Genomic DNA, 20,674 nt, shown 5'->3' on the forward strand with positions numbered 1-20,674 from the left:
GGCAGAGGAGGTACTTCAAAAGGCAGTGCCAGTCTCCCATTAAAGTTAACAAGGGACCTGTTCCAATCTAAAATCTCTGGAGGGGCAGGCAGTTCCATCTGGAAAAAACTGAAATTTAAAGATGATGCATCGCCACCACCTATTTCTGACCCTGTAGTTTTGGAGGTGAGGGAACGAGAGGCTGAGTCATGCAAGACAAAAGGGCGAGACCCAAAAGCAGCAGTGCGACAACAGACTCAACTTAGAGTTGAAAATGTAGCGCAGACACTGTTTGCTTCTGATTCCGATGAAGAATCATCTTGTGTAGGATTTTCATCATCAGAAATGGAAGAAGTATTAGCTGAAGGTGGTTTAGGAGGATTAGTTAGTTCTGTCTTAGCTTCCACTTCAGTGCTGCAGAGGAGAGATGAAACTGATGATGAGGAGGAAGAGCAGTCAGCGCAGGCACAGAGTGTGACTGATGCCCCTGGCATTGCTTCTCAGGGTACATCCACTACTTCAGCTCCAGTGCCAGCATCCACCCCGAAGGTTATAGAGAAGGAATCACGAAAGACAACTGCGATCTGGAGCCACTTTAAAGTGATGGAGGACCAGTGTTTTCCTCAGTGTAATTACTATGCCAGGGCTTTTAGCAGAGGCAAGCAAATGGGATATCTAACTAATTTTGGCATGATGCATCATATGCAGAAGCAACACCCAACAGTACTGCCATCTGGGGATGGTGGCAGTACCAGTCAGGGACCCCTTTTTCCAGACAGCATAAACTGGTTGAAAAGGAGCAGAGTCACCCCACGCCCTCAGCCCCTTCTAGCAGTCAGGTGGCAGGCCAGCAGCCTTCTGCCATGTGGCAGAAGCAACAACCCACCATGGAGGAAATGTGGTGGTGTTCAGTAATGCTATCCCAGGGAAGGAGGCAGGCAGCCTCAAAAGTTGTAACCAGGAGCATTGGGGAAATGATTACCCTTGATGACCAGCCCTTGCAGATAGTAGAGAATGTGGGTTTCAAGCATTTGCTGAAGGTCTTAGTTCCAAATTACAAAGTCCCCTCCAGAACCACATTTAGCAGAAAGGTCATCCCCAGCCTCTACAACCAGTGTTGCAGTCGCATCCAAGCGCTGCTAGCTAAGGCACAGGGGAGTGTGCATTTCACCTGCGATATCTGGACTGCCCTGAATGCTGCACACTCTTACCTCTCCCTGACAGCACACTGGTGGGACCTGGCTAAGGCAGGGGCAGGCAGCAGCTCTAGTAGTGAAAAAGTATCGGGATGGAGGTAGGCTTTACTGCACATCCACCTGACAGATGACACCCATACCTCAGCCAATATTCTAGCATGCATCAGACAGATGCTGGCGGGCTGGCAGCTACACCAGCGAGACAGGAATCTTCAGGTAGGGTTCTTTGTCACAGTCAATGGTGCAAACATGGTAAAGGCAATATCTGAAGGGGGCTTTCAGAACATCCGATGTTTTGCACACACGCTGCACCTGGTAGTGAAGTCAGCTCTGGGGTTGGAGTCCAAGCAGCAAGAGAATGAATACCTGCAAGACTTAATACACAAATGCAGGAACATAGCAGTGCACTTCCACAGAAGTGTGAAGGTGGGGCAGGTTCTACGACAAAAGCAGACTAATATGAAGATGCCTCACAAGAGTCTCATTCAAGACACTGCCACCTGGTGGAATTCCACCTATATGATGCTGCAGAGGTTAGAGGAGTAGCAGACACTCCTTCATGAACTTTCTGCGGCAATGGACATAGGTGTGGATAATCCCCTAGGGCATCATGATTGGTTAGTCATGAGTCAGCTGGTAAAATTCCTGCAGCCCTTCAATGATGCCATGGAGGAGCTGAGTTCCAGAAGTGCCACCTTGGCTGACATCATCCCTGTAGTTAATTTTCTGAAGGAAAATTTGGATGGCTTTAAACAGGAAGAGGGAATGATAGCAGAGGTGCTGCATTGTTTGGACTTTTTACAGAAGCAGGTACAAGAGAGATTAAGATCTTTAACAGAACAGAACACATACATGCTCGCCACAGTCTGTGATCCCCATGTGAAAGGGAAACTTGCCCTACATTACGATTGTCTCCTATTGGTGAAGGACCTGCTGTTAGTAAAAGTCCGTGAACAGGAGTGCCATAGGCAGAGACAGATTAGGCATGAAGCAGAGGAGGAAACAGCAGGCACTTCAGAGAATAGTGCTAGCCCAAGCAGGAGCAGCACTCTGTCAGCGATAGCTAGTACTTTCTCCTCCACATCAGTATGCCAAAGCCATGTTGACCATAAAAAAATCATCTATTCGGAAACGGGCTAGAGAAAGCAGTAGGCATGAGTGACTCTCAGCCAACCCAAGCAAAGGAGACACCAGCACAAACGTCAGTAACACGGTATCTCTCAGAGCCCACAGAGGACATGCAAACAGATCCATTGGCATATTGGACACACAAGTCCACTATCTGGCCACACCTAGCCAAAGTGGCTCAGTGATATCTGTCATGTCCACCAACCAGTGTGCCCAGTGAATGTGTATTTTCAATGACAGGGGATATCATGAGCCCTCACCACTCAAGGCTGGCACAAGAGTTGATGGAAATGCTAGTGTTTTTGAAAATAAACATGCCTTTGCTTGGGTTTCCAAATTTTCCATGTGAATGGCAAGATGAATAAAAGCAATTGAAAGCCTTGCAACAACTCCAACTGCCTCCTATGTTCCATATAAAAACAGCACATGTACCTGACCTGAAACGCAGTGCTGATCTGTCCACTATCCAGACTGTATGTCCCTACAAGGGCCTGACCTCAAACGCTGTGCCTATCTGAGTTTAGTTCTAGTATTTCTAATTTCAGTTTCATGTATTTGTACGTCACTTCTTTCCAGAATATTCTTTTTCCTGTTTTGCAATATTTGGAATGTAAGAACATAAAAAGCTGACTTAAGATGTTTGGAGCTTGCATATTTCATATGCTCAATAGTTTACATGACCTTCATAATATGGGTCATTTTCCCTAAATCTTTCTTAGGTGCCAACATTAATGTTTCAAGTACTATAGAAAACTGGTGGTAGTTGCACTCTAGTTCATCCTTTGTGTTCCCATAGTTTACAGAGGCACTGTGTAAACAACAAAGTCAACATAGGTTGATATTGTTGATTTGGACTTGAAAAGCGGTTTTCTTATTTCTGAGAGCTCTTTAAGTTCCTTTGTCATCAGCTAAAGTGCATAAGTACAGTAAATAGCTTCTGGCTATTTACAAGGGCTTGACCTCAAATGCTGTGCCTGTCCATCCAGGCCTTATGTCCCTACAAGGGCTTGACCTCTAATGCTGTGCCTGTCCATTCAGGCCTTACATCCCTACAAGGGCTTGACCTCTAATGCTGTGCCTGTCCATCCATGCCTTACATCCCTACAAGGGCTTGACCTCTAATGCTGTGCCTGTCCATCCAGGCCTTACATCCCTACAAGGGCCTGACCTCTAACTCTGTGACTGTCCATCCAAGCCTTATGTCCCTACACGGGCTTGATCACAAATGCTGTGCCTGTCCGTCCACTGTCCAGGCCTTACGTCCCTACAAGGGCTTGACCTCAAATGCTGTGCCTGTCCGTTACCTGTCCAGGCCTTACGCCTCTACAAGGGCTTGACTTCAAATGCTGTGCCTGTCCATCCAGGCCTTACATCCCTACAAGGGCCTGACCTCTAATGCTGTGCCTGTCTGTCCAGGCCTTACATCCCTACAATGGCTTGACCTCTAATGCTGTGCCTGTCCATACAGGCCTTATGTCTCTACAAGGACCTGACATCTAATGCTGTGCCTGTCCATCCAGGCCTTATGTCGCTACAAGGGCTTGACCACAAATGCTGAGCCTGTCCATCCACTGTCCAGGCCATATGTCCCTACAAGCGCTTGACCTCTAATGCTGTGCCTGTCCATCCAGGCCTTTCATCCCTACAAGGGCTTGACCTCTAATGCTGTGCCTGTCCATCCAGTCCTTACGTCCCTACAAGAGCTTGACCTCTAATGCTGTGCCTGTCCATCCACTGTCCAGGCCTTACATCCCTACAAGGGCCTGACCTCAAATGCTCTGCCCGTCTGTTCAGATTGGAGCCTTTATGTGCTCAATAGTTTTCATGACCTTCATAATATGGGCCACTTTCCCTATATTTTTCTTAGGTGCCAACATTGTTTCTAGTACTATAGAAAACTGGTGGTAGTTGTATTCTAGTTAATTCTCTGTGTTCCCATAGTTTACAGAGGCACCGTAGGGTACAAAGTCAACATAGGTTGATATTGTAGATTTGGACTTGAGTAGCAGTTTTCTTAATTCTGAGAGCTCTTCCTTTGTCATCAGCTGAAGTGCATAAGTACAGTTAATAGCTTCTGGGTATTCACTAGATGCCAATCGAACCACCACACTCTAGAGGCCAACCCATTTCAGGGAGCCCTTTCCTGTGCAAAAGAAAGGGAACTCTTTCCAGTGTAGCCAGCCTATCTCTTAGCACCCTCTGACCCATGTTGAACCGCTGTTCACATGGAAACCTCCTCCACATCGACTCGCCACGCTTGAAGGCTCGTGCTCCACTCTAGGGGCCAACAACCCATTTCAGGGAGCCCTTTCCTGTGCAAAAGAAAGGGAACTCTCCCCGGGTGTAGCTACCTTATCTATTAACACCCCGCTGACCCATGTTGAACTGCTGTTCACATGGAATCCTCCTCCGCCTCGGCCTTCAAAATTCTCATTTATATATCTGCTACGTCCACCAGATTTTAAAAGACCAGTGTGAGCTCACTAGATGCCAACAGAAACACCCCATTCTAGGGAGCCCTTTCCTGTGCAAAGGAAAGGGAACTCTCCCCGGGACCAGCTTGTCTTGCCCCTATCAGAACTACAGGGACCTGACTACCTCCGCTCTGCCAGCTTGTCTTGCCCCTATCAACTTTCTGCTACTCTGCCTTGCTGCCATACACCAGACGACTCACTCTACTCCTTGTGGTGTTCTTGCACTATCATGGTTCCTCAGTGTGTTGGTGCTAGTCTTTCTGCTGCTTTGTCCCTTTATCAGCTCCTTGTGGTTTTTTCTGACATTCTTTCTGCTTGCTATGTTCCCCCTTCCTTGTGCTGTAGGATGTTAATATCACTTGTCTTGCCACTTTGCCTCTCGTGCTGCCTTCGAGGGTTCATGCAACTATCGGTGCTCTCTTTGTAAGCTGTGGTGTGTTTTTGACACTCTCGCTGCTGCTTTGCACCTCTGTTAAAGCACTCTTGCCACTCCTGGTACCCCTTTGTCCCTTTACAGTGCCTTAGGATATTCATACCACTTTGTCATGTCTATGTACCTTGGAGCTCTTTTCTCGTTCTGATGATTGCTCCCCAGAAGTTTCATCAGAATTGATAAGAAAACCCCAATTCTGCAGCCAAAAATAGGCTGCAAATACTTGCCCCATTGACTTTAATAGGAAAACGGACAACAAATAAAACTAAGCAACAAATTGGTTTTCCCCCCTATGAAACTAATGCAACAAATTTGGGTCCTGGCGAAACGAAAACCAAATCGAAACACATTTTTTCCTTCTGCACATCCATTTCTAATTCTATACCTAGTAAATGTGAAGTAAATAATGGCAAATAAAATCCAACTAGTCCTTCCAGTTTGCTCAGGATGAAATATTCTCTCTCTATCTCGTTTTCAACTAAGCTCACAAATTGCCATTGCCTAAACCAACACCAGCCCTACCCTCCATGTCCACTGCTCAACTTCCCAACTCTGCTCCCGCTCCCATCCTCCACAACAGTTCCAAGTATTTCCCTTTCATATTTTATACCTGTTCCCTCACCAGTTTGTTTCTATGTTTTGAATGTGTTGTGTGTTGGGAGGAGAGGGGGTGATTGCTTTAATTTGGTTAATTTAGTGTATTTTTCAGTTTGCTTCATTTACCAAACCAAAACATATTAAAGACCCCCCCCCCCAAAAAAAAAAAAGATTTAAAAAAAGTATCTTCTGGTAGCTCTAGTTGAACCATCTCAGCATCAAGGCCTAACCCTGGTGCTGAGGCCTAGGCCTGGCACTGAGCCCAGAGTCAAGGCCTAGCCCTCGGTGCTGGATCTAGGATTCAGCCAGGGCTGCTAGAGGTGTGTTTTCTTTTTTTAAATGCCACAAATATGAACATATCTGAAAATCTGGGTATTATTTTCATAGGCGGTATTTTTGGTTTGTTCTATTAACGTTCCAAATATTACTAATTTGTGGCATATTTTTGGGATTCATTAAAAACGAATGCACATCCCTACACTTTATTGCCTATATATTCTGTCTTCTACATATTTGCAGTCAAGCAATGTTATATATATTGTTAGTTTTTCATGTCCATTGTTGAAATAATGTTCCACCTTTTACTTTCAGGTTAAGTAAACACGTGTTGTAAAGAATAGTTTCACATGAGTATAGAATAGAATATCTCTCACATCCTAAAGAATAGCACAGTTTGCTTTAGTTCTGCCCCAATGGATACATGGTTATAATAACTGAGGCAATGACCAGTGACATATAAGGCTGATGGGAAAAGAATACTCGTGACTTTCTGCAACTAGAGATACTAAAAAGTAATACACTTTGATGAATTCAGCAGACTTCATAATGGAAAACTTAACTGTTCTATTTTTCTATATGACTTTGAAATCAATTGAAAAAAAATCCAAACTTTTTTCTTCTTTTCTGATTTGTAACTTTATGGACCATTTTAATCTCTTCTGCAGAACTGGTTATTGCCATTTGATTTTTGACATACTATTTTCAGGGAGACACTAGAGCAATCATTTTTCTTTCATTTTTTGTATTATGTATCTTAGACATTAATACAGGAGAGAATTCAGAAGAGCAAAGATAAGGACAATTCCTTCAGCAAATGAAAACCAAGGGCTTGAGTCTTCCAGAGACATTGTGCTGAGCAGGCGTGCTGCTATGGGGGCAAGCTCAGAAAAAGCCCAGAATAGCCTCATTCAATCAGAATAGTGACTCAGTCAGAAGACAGAGGGGCTATCGGGGCTACCAACCATTTCAGGACAGGTTGATTCCATCCTGGCTCTGCCCCGGTCCATGTATGGACTTGTAGTTCTGATTTTTCTCTCAAAAAAGCAGGAGTGCAAGTCCTTTGATGGAAGATAAAATTAGGTCTGAAAAAAAAAAAAATCAATGGAGCCAGTTGTTATCCTTAGATGATGCAAAGATCGTCAGCCACATATGACCTAGGGTTGCTAGCTGGCTTCATTTTCTCTTGCATGCATGGAACTGTAATTCTAATTTCCCTATTGGTTTCCAATAATAATAATAATAATAATAATAATAAAACAATGCGTGCACTGGGGCAAAATCCAGATTGAAACACCCTATCCTGAACCAATGGAGACAGTTGGCAATCCTAGTGTGACTAGATAGACCCAGCTGCAAGGAAAATAGGGTAGATTCATCATAGAAAAGTCACCTGCTCCCCAAAAACATTATTTAAAAACCTTAGCTATTTGCTAATTTTTGTCAAAGTATGCAGGAAAATTGCAGATACAAAACATTTCTTCTAGCTATGCCCTTTCAAAATACTGAGAGCAATATTCCGAATTCATGACAACTTTCCCCATGTGATGCTGTCATAGAAACACAAAAACATGACTGCAGAAAAAGATCATATGTCCTATCTTATCTAGTCTGTCCATCCACCCAACTACTTAGTTCTATAATCCCTACCACTGTCTTGGAGAGCCCTATGCTGATCCGAAGCTTTCTTGAATTCAGATATTCTCTTTGCTTCTACCACCTCCACTGGAAGGCAGTTCCATGCATCCACCACCATCTCTGTAATGAAATATTTCCTATGATTACTCCTGAATCTACCCCCTGTCACCATCACCATATGACCCCTTATTTCAGAGCTTCCTTTCCATTGAAAAAGGTCCGCTTCCTGTGCAATAATACTTTAGAGCAGTGGTCCCCAACTCTGTCCTGGGGGTCAACTAGCCAGTCGGGTTTTCAGGATATCCACAATGAATATGCATGAGAGAAAATGTGCATGCACTTCCTCCATAACATGGGGACTACTGCTTTAGAGGTACTTAAATGTATCTATCATTTTGCCCCATCCCATCTTTCCTCTATTTATTTATTTATTTGATGTTTTTATATACCATCATTCCAAGTGAGAATCACTAGATCACAATGGTGTACAAAGTTAAACATGTTTAGATCTTTAAGTCTATCCCCATTTGCTATAGAACAAAGACCACTGACCATCTTAGTAGCCACCCTCTGAACAGACTCCATCCTCTTTATAACCCTTTGAAGGTGCAGTCTCCAGAATTGTTCACGGTATTCCAAGTGAGGTCTCACCAGGGATATAAACAGGGGCAATATCACTTTTCTTCTGCTGACCATTTCTCTCCCTATGCACCAAAGTATCTTTCTAGCCTTATCAACCTGTTTGGAAACCTTAAGATCATTAGATATGATCATTCCCAGATCCCATTCTTGTTTTGTGCTTAGAAAATTTTCACCCCTTATACCCTCGGATTCTTGCAGCCCAAATACATGCCTTGCATTTTTTTAACATTAAATCTTAACTGCAAGAATTTAGATCCCTCCCAATGTTTTCTACACCTTCCTGGGTGTCTACCCTGTTGCAGAATTTTGTACCATCTGCAAAAAGATAAACCTTTCCCGATAGTCCTTCCACAGTACAACTGATGAAAATATTGAAAAGAACCAGTCCAAAGACTGATCTTTGTAACACACCACTAGTAAAATTCCTTGACGTGAACTCTATTTACCACTACCCTCTGCCATCCTCCCATTCAGTTTCTAACCCAATCAGTTAACAAAGCAGTAGATTTTTTTTTTTATATCTTTGTCATTTTTCATTCAAATTACAAGAAACATAATTAATCTAACATGATGAAAAATACTATATATATGAAAACAAAATTCAATAAACAATGATTTAGGGATAATTATTATTTGAGAAACCATTCTAAATTTGTTATCATATAACAGAAATCAAAAATACTAAACTGAAAAGAAGGAACTTTAAATAATAGCAATAGACAGAAAGAGAAAAAAGAGGCTGAATTAAGGAACTAAGACAAATTAAGGAGATATTTAAGATAATTAAACATCATTAGGCTTACATAAACCAACTGTTTATAATTCTATGCCCTGTCATAGCTACTCACTTATCGGTAAAACACTTGTGGGAGATGATTCTGCTATAGGCGCTTCTATTGCGCCTACACTAGATTGCTGGGCTTCCACAAATTGTTGTAACTGATCTATTTGATGGAAGATATATACATGTTCTCCTTTCTTAAGTTCACATCTACATGGATAACGCAGGAAAAAGACAAATCCCAAAGAGACAATCTGTTGTCGTAAAGCAAGAAATTCTCTTCGTTTAGTTCTAGTAATTGGTGCTAAATCAGGGTATAACTTGACCACCTGCCCGTGAAAAATCGTTGGGAATTTCTTAAAATATATTTTCATAACACTGCTCACATCCTGAGTTGTAATAAAGGATACAATTAGGGGTGGATTTTAAAAGGCCTGTGCGTGTAAATCCGGAAGGATTTACGCACGCAGGGCCCTCGGTCGCCGGCGTGCCTATTTTGCATAGGCCGCCGGCGCGCGTAAAGCCCCGGGAAGCGCGTAAGTCCCGGGGCTTTCGAAAGGGGGCGGGAGGGGGCATGTCCGGGGGCGTTCCCGAAATGCGCGTATCTTATAAAATCCAGCATACTTTTGTTCACGCCTGGTGCGCAAACAAAAGTACGCGATCGCGTATTTTTTTAAAGATCTACTCCTAAGTGTATTTCTATGTACAACATCTAAAGTGGAATCTTCTAAGAAATTTGTCAAATTCGCAGGGACTGGAGATTTTTGAGAAAGGAAATAACAAGTGTTAATTGGAGGAATTGCTTCCTCCGCATAAGATAATTTCTCTCTAAAATATCTTTTTAGAGATATATAAGGTATCTCTCCCAGGACCTGCGGAAAATTCGTTATCCTTATATTTAGATGTCGTATTCTATTCTCCAATAATTCCAAATGTCTAGCACTGGCAATCTGGTCTTTAATTAAACAGACATTAACTTGTTGTAATGATTGTAAATTATTTTCATTTTCATTTACTCTACGAATTGTCTCATTATTCTGATTCTGAACTGTCAATAGTTTTCCTTGAAAATCTGTTGTCACATTATCACTCTTTCTTTCCATTCGAGCCATAGCAGTACTCAAACTGTTAACCGCTTCCAAAATCCTCTCAAGAGTTACCTGACCAGTCACTGATGTTGTTTGCAGGAGATCTTCCACACTTGGGACTGATGGCCCCTCTTGGCCTGCTTCCCTTTCCATGGAAGTTAGCAAAGCTTCCCCATCGTCCACACTGCGTTGGGCTGGAGGTGGGCAGCTATCCGGGCTGAGGGACGCTTCTTCTTGGGGGCCACACAAATCTCCATTTCGTGTGACCCCAACAGAGTCCTCAGCTCCTCGATTCTCCAGTTGGGTCAAAAATTTGTTAATTTCCAGCTGGGTTAGGGCTGAAGATGGGGGTGCCGAGGGGAAAACCCGAATCTTGCCCTTCCTCTTAGCGGGCATAACAAGATCTTGATTTTGACTATTATGTTGCTAAGTCCTTAATTTCGATGAGATAAATAAGACTTTAGGCAATTCAGCAATTCAGACTATTCGTACTAAGTTGGACAAAGTTGCGTGCACCCCTTGGGCGCGCGCGGCTTGGCGACGCGCTGGCGGCAGCGCCGCGCCGCAGGAGTGCACTTTTTAAGATGTTCCCTGGTGCCTCCCTCTGACATCAGGACCAGCGTCTCCAAGGCAAATTCACAGCAGGTAATTAAGGCTGTCTTTATACAGCTCTCAGGAAACTTCTCACCGTCAGCCTCCGCGGCAGATTTTTAAAGTTATTCGCGGGCGTGGATTTGTTCTCGCAACCCGGCGCAAACAAATCTACACCCGATTTTATAACATGCGCGCATGTTCTAAAATCCAGGGTCGGCGTGCACAGATGGTGCACAATTGTGCAACCTGCGTGTGCCGAGCCGAGCAGTCTGCCTCCATTCCTTCCAAGGCTGCTCCGAAATCGCGCACACCGGTGGGCTGCCAGCGCGCCATTCCCCAGACCAGGGGCTGGTTCGGAGGCCTCGGCCATGCCCCTGGAGCACCCCCGGGCCGGCGTCACGCCCACGGCCCCGCCCCCAGAACGCCCCCGAATGCTGCGCCGCCCCCGACACGCCCCCCCAAGCAAAGCCCCGGGACTTACGCATGTCCCGGGGCTTTGCGCGTGCCAGCGGCCTATGCAACATAGGCGCGCCGGTGTGCAAGTCCCCTGCACGCGTAAATCCGGCTGGATTTACGCTCGCAGGGCTTTTAAAGTCTGCCCCTTAGGGTCTATACTAAGGGCATTGTCTATGTGGAATTGTGTCAAAGGCCTTACTGAAATCCAAGATCACTACATCTAGCGCACTCCCTTGATCTAACGTTTTGATCAGATTCATATGGCAAGGCCTGTCTCTGGTAGAAATAGGCTGCCTCGGATCTTGGAATCCATTGGATTCCAGAAACTGCACTGTCCTCTGTTTTAGCAGCGATTCCATAAATTTACTCACCACTGAGGTCAGACTAAGTGGCCTATAGTTCCCAGCCTCCTGTTTTTTTTTTGTGAAGAGCCACTTCTGCTTGTTCTCCAGTCCTCTTGAACTACTCCTAAATCTAAAGAAGCATTTAAAAGGTCAACTACCAGAGCTTCCAAAGGTTCTTTAAGTTCCCTTAATACCCTTGGCTGCGTCTTATCTCATCCCACCACTTTTATCTACTTTTTAGTTTAGCTAGCTCCTCACCAACATGGTCTTCTGAAAAGTGGAGGTTTCTTTCACTTCCAATCCTATTTGATTCTGTTTTCTATGGCCCTACTCCTGGCCTTTTCTCAATGAACACACATAGAAATATTTATTAAATAATTCTGCTTTTTCCTTGTTGGATTCTACATATTCCTCCCCTTCATCTCCGGATCTTAAAATGCCACTTTTGCACGTTATCCTTTTGCAAACATATCAAAAAAAAAGAAAGCCTTGTCCCTCTGTTTTACTGTATTAACTCATTTTATTACATTTGAATCAGAGCTCTCCTGACTACGTTTCCAGCTTCTTTAAGCTTTTCCAGATGTTGCTGCCTCTATTTCTCTTTCTCTGATCCTATGTAGTTTATGAACCCTAACCCTTTCTTTGCCCCACTTTTTCAGCTATTTCTTTAAAAAACAAATTAGTGGCCAGATTTTCAAAAGGTTACGTGCGTAACCGGTCATACGCACGCTGGGCCTATTTTCAAAAGGCCCGGTGACACGGGTAAAGCCCCAGGACGCGTGTAAGACCCGGGGCTTGCAAAAATGGAAGGGAGGGGGCGGGGCAGGGGCAGGGCCAGAGGCTCCCGGCACAGCGGTCATTTGCCGCTGTACCGGGGATCGCACGCCGGCAGTCGGCCAGCGCAGGCAACTTACTTCAGTCCCAGGGCTGAAGTAAGTTTGGAAACAGAAGTTAAAAAAAGAAAAAGGTAGGGGGGAAAGGGTGAGGGAGGTAGGGGAAAGGAAGGGAAGGTGGGGTGGGGGGGTAGGGAACGGGGGAAGGCAGCGCAGCTCGGTGCACCCCCTTCCATGCGCGACCCCCGATTTTATAACATGCGCACATGTTATAAAATCAGGTGTACATGTGTGTGCGCGCCGGGTAACGCGCGCACATGTACGCCCACGCATACGTCTGAAAATCTACCCCAGTGGGTTTCTTTTACCTAACAAAAATATTAGTTGCCTTTATAGTATCTCCTTTTAGTTTTGCCTGCTGCTCTTCTACTTCCTCTAGATTTTTCCATTCAACTAACAAATTGTTGAGATCCCTCGCCTTTGAATGAACTTTTGCAGCATGCATTCTTAGACTGAGCCACACCATCTGGTGATCCCAGATAATCACCCACTTTGACATGAGTAATATTCTCCCCATTGGTAAGCACCAGTTCTGGGATCACCTCCTACCGAGTTGGTTTGTTAGTTACCAGTTGCTGGAACAGTTCTTCCTGCAGAGAATCCAGGATGTCCCTGCTTCTAGATGACACTGCAGCTGGGATGTCTCAATCAACATCCGACAGATTGAAATCACCTAGCAATAGCATCTCCTCTTTCATAGCAATTTTGTGAATATCCTCCATTAAATCTCTATTTCTTTTGTCTGCAATAGAGGTCTGTATATTTCATCACCAATATAAATAGATGTTCCATTCCCTTTCCAGATTTACCCAGTGTGCCTCATCCATCTTATAAGCTCTGCAGTTCTGTTTTAATATTTATATATATAGTACCACTCCTCCCTTTCTTCTTGCCCTGTCCTTCCTGAACAGATTGTACTCTAGTAAAACTATTTCCCAGTTGCGGTTTTCCATGTACCACATCTCCATGACAGTCCCTAAATCCAAATCAGCCTCTTCCATCACTGATTCTAGATCGGTGACTTTATTTCCCGATCTATGAGCATTCGTGTACGTAGCTTTCCAGATGTTGCTCTTTTTTTCCACATTTCTCTACAAGTGTTTAAATATTTACTTACCAGAGTACTTTTACTTACCTTTATGCTTTGTTCATCCAACCCCCATAATCCTCGTTTAAAGCCCTCCTCAGTAGACTTACTAGTCTGTCCCGAATAACAGTGTACCCTTTCTTCAACAAGTGGCCCCCATCTCTGCTCAGCAGTCAATAAAACATCACATGGTCCAGGAAGCCTGCGGAGGGTTAACGTCTGCGGGTACTTTGTGCCTGCAGACCTTAGCCCACATTCTCAAAATGGCCTTATGCATATAAGTCCGCTTTGAAACTCTGTGGGTTGCCCCGGGGTGTACGCACACATATATGCACAGGAAGTTATAGCTGCTCCATAGAAGGTGTTACTTTCTTATCGTACAGTTACACGCGTGCACTTTTGAAAATTGTACTTCAATGCTTTCCCCCTCTCCAACTCTACTCCCTGGAACACCTACCCTGAGTGCAGGGAAAAGTACACCTATAATATAATCAAAGTACACGTGGCCTTTCCTCCACACAATGCCCCCAGATAGTTTTCAAAAACCAGACTTACAGGCATGAATCAGGATTCGTGCATGTAAATCCAGTTGAAAATGATCTCTGAGATGACACTAATTATTCAACATGCTCATCAGTTATTGCATGAAGTCATTCCACCCTATTCTTACTTACTCTAACCTACTGATGAAGTACCAGCAAATCCTTTAGTTTTGTTTGGCACTCTGTTTTGCGTACGTCGGCTTTGAAAATGATCCCCAGCAAGAGCACATGCGCAGAAGTACACCTGCTACTTGGTGCGCATAGGTTTTGCCAAGAGAATTTATGCGCTTTTTAACCCCGCCCAGACTCCAGCCTCTGGAATGCCTCTCCATTAAGATCATGGAATTATGTGCAAACAGTGTATATATACATGTCATTTTACATGCGTATCAGTCACACCCTTTTCTAACAAGCCAATTCTGCAGGTAAAGCACTACTTTACCAGCAGAAGTTCATTTGAAAAGTACCATCTAAATAGCTACGGCACAGCTTTAAGTGATTTCGCTTGCTCCTTAGAACATTTTTTAGACACATAAAGATATTGATTAGTCTTATGTATTTGTATTCTTACCATTCTTATTTCCATTTGCATATCACTACCAGATATGTGCAGCACATTACAGAGACACAGAATAGGCAATTCCTGCTCCTGGGAACAAACTAGTCATGAGGAACAGAGAAAAAAAACAAACAATAGGCTTTGAGCTAAAACAGTAAGGATAGGATTGAGAAGAGTTAATCTCAATTGTTGTTTATTTTATAACTAATTTTATTTTGATGGGCTTACAGGGCCTTCAATCTGTATCAAAAAAACATTAGCACTTTTTAAAATGTATCTCAAGTGACATAGCCTCTAAAGGCTAGAGCTTAGCTCAGCCCATTAATGGACGTCTAATGGATTTTATGAATGGGAATCAGGTTGATGGCTTTTAGCCCACCTAATGGTCAACTGATTATTTATTGCGTCATTCCAATCTGTTTCACCGTTTTACTATGCAGGCATTGTAGCTATTCTGTTTGCCTATTCTGAACTTCCCACAGATGATATGAATCTTTCCTGTGACAGATAACTAGAACTGCACATGGCATTTATTTATTTATTTATCTGCTTTTTATTGTAAAGTGATATTAACAGGGACAGGGTGATAGTCAGGTAATTCTACTCCAAAGAACTAATGAGATACATGCTGGATACCCTGCAGAGTAGGATGAAAATTCCCAAAGGGATTGGTGACATTTAACATTTTACAGCAAAAGATGATGTCAAGCAAATAAACTCAAATGGCAGATGAAAGCAGAGAAGTTCAAAGATAAAAGTGTCGCATGGCTTTGAAATGGAAAGCAGCAATTGCTCTGAACAGCCAAACAAAACCATCAGAAGGATGACAATGTACAACTTTCCTTGTTCCTCCATTAACATTAAATAAATTGTCCCAAAGGTTTTAGAATGTATTAAAATTCTCTATGTAGTTTTGAAGCTCCGCCCCCTTATTCAACATGACCTCATGAAAATATAGCAATTCCATTGCTGCCCAAGTTAACACTATTACTAAACTAAACGGGTTAAACCTTAACTCTACTGAGGATAATTTTCAAAGACTTTTATCTGGAGTAAAATGGCTCAAGTGAAATTCGCTCTCCAGGGAACATGACTGCAAATATGCACGGGAACTCTTAGCTCTGGTAAAAAGAGGCATAGGTCAGGGGGATTTACAGTACATGCAATGTTTTGTCTCTCTCCTTTCCTCCCACCCACCCCACCCCCACAGAAAACGCACCAGCTGCGCTTTGCACTTGCTGATATATTCAAAGTGAAACAATGTGGGTAGTTTCTCTTGTTTATTTATTTAGTGATTTTTTATATACCGCGGCACGTTAAAAACATCACCTCAGTTTACAATAAACAATAATTCAGCAACAGGCTTTACAGAGAAATTGAAATAACATAATGATATATATCAAAAAATACCAACAAAATAAAAGCAAATACAATAAACCAATGGTAATCATGATCCTTAGTTAATGGCAAGTCTAATAATAAATGGAAGTTCTTCAACAATTAACAGTAAAGTGTGCGTGCTGAAACCACTCGCATACTTTGGCGCTACGTGGGCTGCCTGAACAATTGCCCCTTACTTATTGTTCCAACTCATCGGAGAAGTATTAATGAAGCAAATGCTTTGAGGTATTTTAAAAACGTATGAAACTTTTTTCTTGTTACGAAGGGTCTTGTGCTAAATTAAGAGAAATTTCCTTTTGTTTTTTTTCCCCTTCTAATTACTTTAGAGAGCCAAAACGTCATTTGCAAGATTAGCAATGTATTTTTAGATAAAGTGTTGCATAAATGATTATTAAATAATATACATGTACCTTAAAAATCATATCACTACGCTTCCAAAAAATATACAATGCTTCCTTGAGTTTCCAGCAATGCTACCAAATTATTTGGTTCTATATCTATAAAGTGCTTTGGACAAAGGATGTTAATGTAATCACCAGACTAACAAACCTCAGCTGCACTAATGGAGGATGTACTCTGTTTCTGCCATAATGGCTCTTTGGGACTGGTAAAGTCTTTGAAGCAATTTTTATCTTTACTCACTTATACAGTTGCACCCATCAGCGTGGAGTCTGTAGCCCACCTTACATTCACAGTGGAAAGAGCCTGAGTGTTAACACAGGTTTGCTGGCAGCCTCCATTGACTGTTTCACACTCGTCAACATCTGGATAGAAAGAGAAACACATGGCACAAAGCAAAACCATTTCAGTATTAGACCCTGCTAAACAGCACGGCATTTCTGTACGAAGTTGTGTGATATTGGCCCTGATTTTTTTTAAAAGGTATTTTTTGTCACAGGCACAGAATAAAAGAGAACCTAGGGCACTATGGGGTAGATATTCAAGATATATAGACACATTGCTTAAGGCACGAGGCATTTACATCTGTACAAATAATAATTCCCCCAGCTGTACACCTAAATTTAGGCACCTAAAGAGTAGACAGTTAGGAGCAGTGCCAGGGTGGGGAAGTTAGGCATGCGGCGTTGATTTCCAGTGGTAGACACCTACGTACCCCAGGATTCATCATAAATGTAGGAAAATAAGTAGCGGGCCTAAATTTAGGATCTTAAGTTAGATTTTCAATCATAGAAGCCAGTGTACTAGCCTGCACAGCAAATCATGGAAAAGGGCCCTTAACACTTGAAAGTTTCCTTATGTTAACAGCCCATTTGCAAATCTGCTTTGCATTGTATTTCTTTTCTTAGTTCATACAAAATTTTGGATTTTAGTGAAAAAAAATCCCCCGAGGGGTAATTATTTTGCATGAAAATGTGTATGTACATGTTGTTTATTCACATTTACTTAGCTATACAAAAATAAAGAGCCACTTTGCATAATTATGCATTTCTTTACCTATTATACCTAGCAAGCACAGCCAAATTTGCAAATGAAAAATTTTGCAAGCTAAGGTGGTCATTCTTTAAAACGTGATGGGCTGTTATCACATGCATTAGGGTGTTATCGCACACGATGATGGGTCTAAATCCTTAATCCGAACAAAAGAATTTGAGAATGGAAAATGGCTTTATCGTATTTTAGTAAGCTTTTCATTTAGTTTCATATACTTTTCAATGAGACAGATACATCCTCCATGAGAGGGTAAAGGGGGAGAAGTAAGTAAAAATGGTGGCAACCCAACCCATCTAAACTGGAAGTCATCCACTATCTCCACTGATAAAACAGTTCAGTATATAATCCAGCAGCTATTATGCTTATGACCATTCCTTGACCCTACCTCTGGGCATCAACATGGACAATTTTGTAGGATCCTCGCCATTTCAATGCAAATAAACATCTGAAAAGCGTAAAATATATGATCTCTGCATTCAAGAAAATTAAACTTATGTTCTATATTCACTTTTGTTCAATTTTTAGAACATATATAATTCCTTAATCTTTTTTCTACACAGCTGCTGATTATATGCAGATGCTGTTAGCCAATTATCTTAATTGCTTTCTTTCTGCAAGACCTTTTAACATAGGAGCTACAAGACTCTTCGATTTTCCTCCTGTATGAACACATTAAGTTTCTTTTGATACTTCCTGACTCACAAAGACACCATGTATATAACACTATTGCCTCAAGTGCCATTCTTCACTTAATTAAGACTAAAAATTGCAGAACAAACTTTAGAGCATCTTCTATGTCAGGGGTCGGGAACCCATGGCTCGCGAGCCAGATATGGCTCTTTTGAGGGCTGCATCTGGCTCGCAGACACGTGTCGCCATACTTTGCGGTTCCCCGCTGACCCAGCTGCTCCCCGGTCCTCCGTCGCCCGGGCTTAAAATGCTGTCAGCCCGGGCGGAACGCGGCAGGACAGCTGGAGTCAGCGGCACCGGCGTGCTCTCTTCTCCCCCCCCCCCCCCCCGCGGCCCGGAAGAGGAAGTGGAGAGCATCGGGTGCCTGCGCGGGAAGAAGAGACCACACTAGCGTGGTCTCTTCTTCCGCGCAGGCACCCGATGCTCACCACTTCCTCTTCCGGGCCGCGGGGGGGAGGAGAAGAGAGCACGCCGACTGGAGTCATCCGGGTGCCTGCGCGGGAGTCATCGGGTGTCAGCCGGGTGCCAGCGCTGGAGTCATCGGGTGCCTGCGCGGGTCTTCCCGCGCAGGCACCCGATGCTCTCCACTTCCTCTTCCGGGCCGCGGGAAGAAGAGAGCACCGGCGTGCTCTCTTCTTCCCGCGGCCCGGAAGAGGAAGTGGAGAGCATCGGGTGCCTGCGCGGGAAGAAGACTGCAGCGCGGCTCGGAGGAAAATGAAAATCTTCAACCGCGGCCGATGGGACTCCGCCTTCGCCTCCGCGAGGGCTGAAAATGAAGGAGGTTAGCGTTGGGAGGTGGCTGCTGCTGCCGCGAGTTCCCGGGGGGGGGGGGGGGGGGGGAGAGAGAGTGAATGAGCGAGCAAGCATGTGTGTTTGAGATCCTGTGTGTGTGAGTGAGAGATTGCATGTATGTGAATGATTGAGAGCCTGTATATGTGAAAGAGAGTATGTCTGTGATTGAGATCCTGCCTGTGAGAGAGAGAGCATGAATGTAAGTTTACCATTGGGAACCTGTATGTGTAAGTTTGTGATTGAAAACCTGTTTGGGTGAAAGAGTATGTGTGTATGATTGAGATCCTTTGTGTGTGAGAGAGATCATGTGTATGTATGATTAAGAGCCTGTGTGTATAAGTAAGAGAGAGATCATGTGTGTCTGTGTGTGATTGAGAGCTGATTTAGGTGAGGGAGCATGTGAGTATGTGATTGAGAGCCTGTGTGTAAATGAGAGAAAGAGAGGACATGTTTGTAAGCATGTGAATGAGAGTCTGTGTGTGAGAGAAAAAGACAGCATGTATTTATGTGATTGAAAGCCTGTGTGTGTGTAAGCGTGAAAAGATAGACAGCATGTGTGTAAATGTGTAATTAAGAGCCTATATAAGTGAGAGAGAAAAAACATGGGTATATGTGAGTACTGAGAGCATGTGTGTATAGGTGTGTCATTGAGAGCCAGTGTGAGAGAGAGCGCTGGTATGTGACTGAGAGAGGAGAAAGTTCCAAGCAAACCACCCCGCCTCCTGCTAATTCAGAACAATCTCAGGACACCTGGATATCAAACGTTCCCAGGTATGCAGAGCAAAAAAATTTTTGTATCCTTATTATTTTTCATTACTGGATCTTTGTGTCTGCTATTTTGAAATATTTTGTTGGTATCTGGAAATGTTTTATATGAGTTTTTAATTATTGGATATTCCACTCATCAGCTGTTTCGAAATATGTTCTTTTTGTTAGTACAGTTTTACTGCTGATGATTTTATATTTCTTGATTTGTTTTATAAGGATGGGTGATGTTTCTTTTTTCCTTTGTTACACTGCATACAGAGACTCTGGCTTGTTGCAGTTTCCAATTCAGTTTTTGTCTGCATGCTTCTTGTTATGCGTTTTGGTCTCTTTATTCTATGTTAGGTGAGGGACAGCACGTGATTCAGGTGAGGTTTTCTGCTGGCGTGTAGTTTCTGTGTAGGACTCTATGGCAGCCTGACTTGGTCCGTTTTCCTAATAGGAGATGTATTGGTGTCTTAAGGCCTGGTGTAATATTTTCAGAGACTTATTGTACTTTAAAAGTGTGATCTTACATAAAATGCACACATTTACTTGTATTTAGTTTTAAACATATTGTATGGCTCTCATGGAATTACATTTTAAAATATGTGGCGTTTATGGCTCTCTCAGCCAAAAAGGTTCCTGACCCCTGTTCTATGTTGTAATCACGTTACGTATTAATAAAGATACATTTTAATAGACTGCAGTGTTTTACCACTTTAAAAATTAAAATATATTGTCAGCTTGAGCACAACAGTGTTCCCAGCTGGGAAATATATTGGGGCAGATTTCCAAAGGCTACACGTGAAACCTGAGAAAATCTGCCCCTGCGCACACCGAGCCTATTTTGCATAGGCTCGGCGGCGTGCGCAAGCCCCGGGACGC

General features: G+C 43.2%; 1 protein-coding gene across 1 annotated transcript in view; it reads right to left on the reverse strand.

Annotated features, from left to right (window-relative positions):
• The window catches only part of LOC115099640 (multiple epidermal growth factor-like domains protein 6), a 472,995-nt gene that overhangs the window by 167,042 nt on the left and 285,279 nt on the right, over window positions 1-20,674 (reverse strand). Inside the window, 2 exon segments of the mRNA XM_029617371.1 lie at window positions 16,751-16,816; window positions 16,819-16,872. Of these exon segments, the coding sequence (XP_029473231.1) occupies window positions 16,751-16,816; window positions 16,819-16,872 (120 nt within the window).

This window comes from Rhinatrema bivittatum, chromosome 9 (genome assembly GCF_901001135.1).
Source record: "Rhinatrema bivittatum chromosome 9, aRhiBiv1.1, whole genome shotgun sequence".
NCBI classification, from domain to species: Eukaryota; Metazoa; Chordata; class Amphibia; order Gymnophiona; family Rhinatrematidae; genus Rhinatrema; species Rhinatrema bivittatum.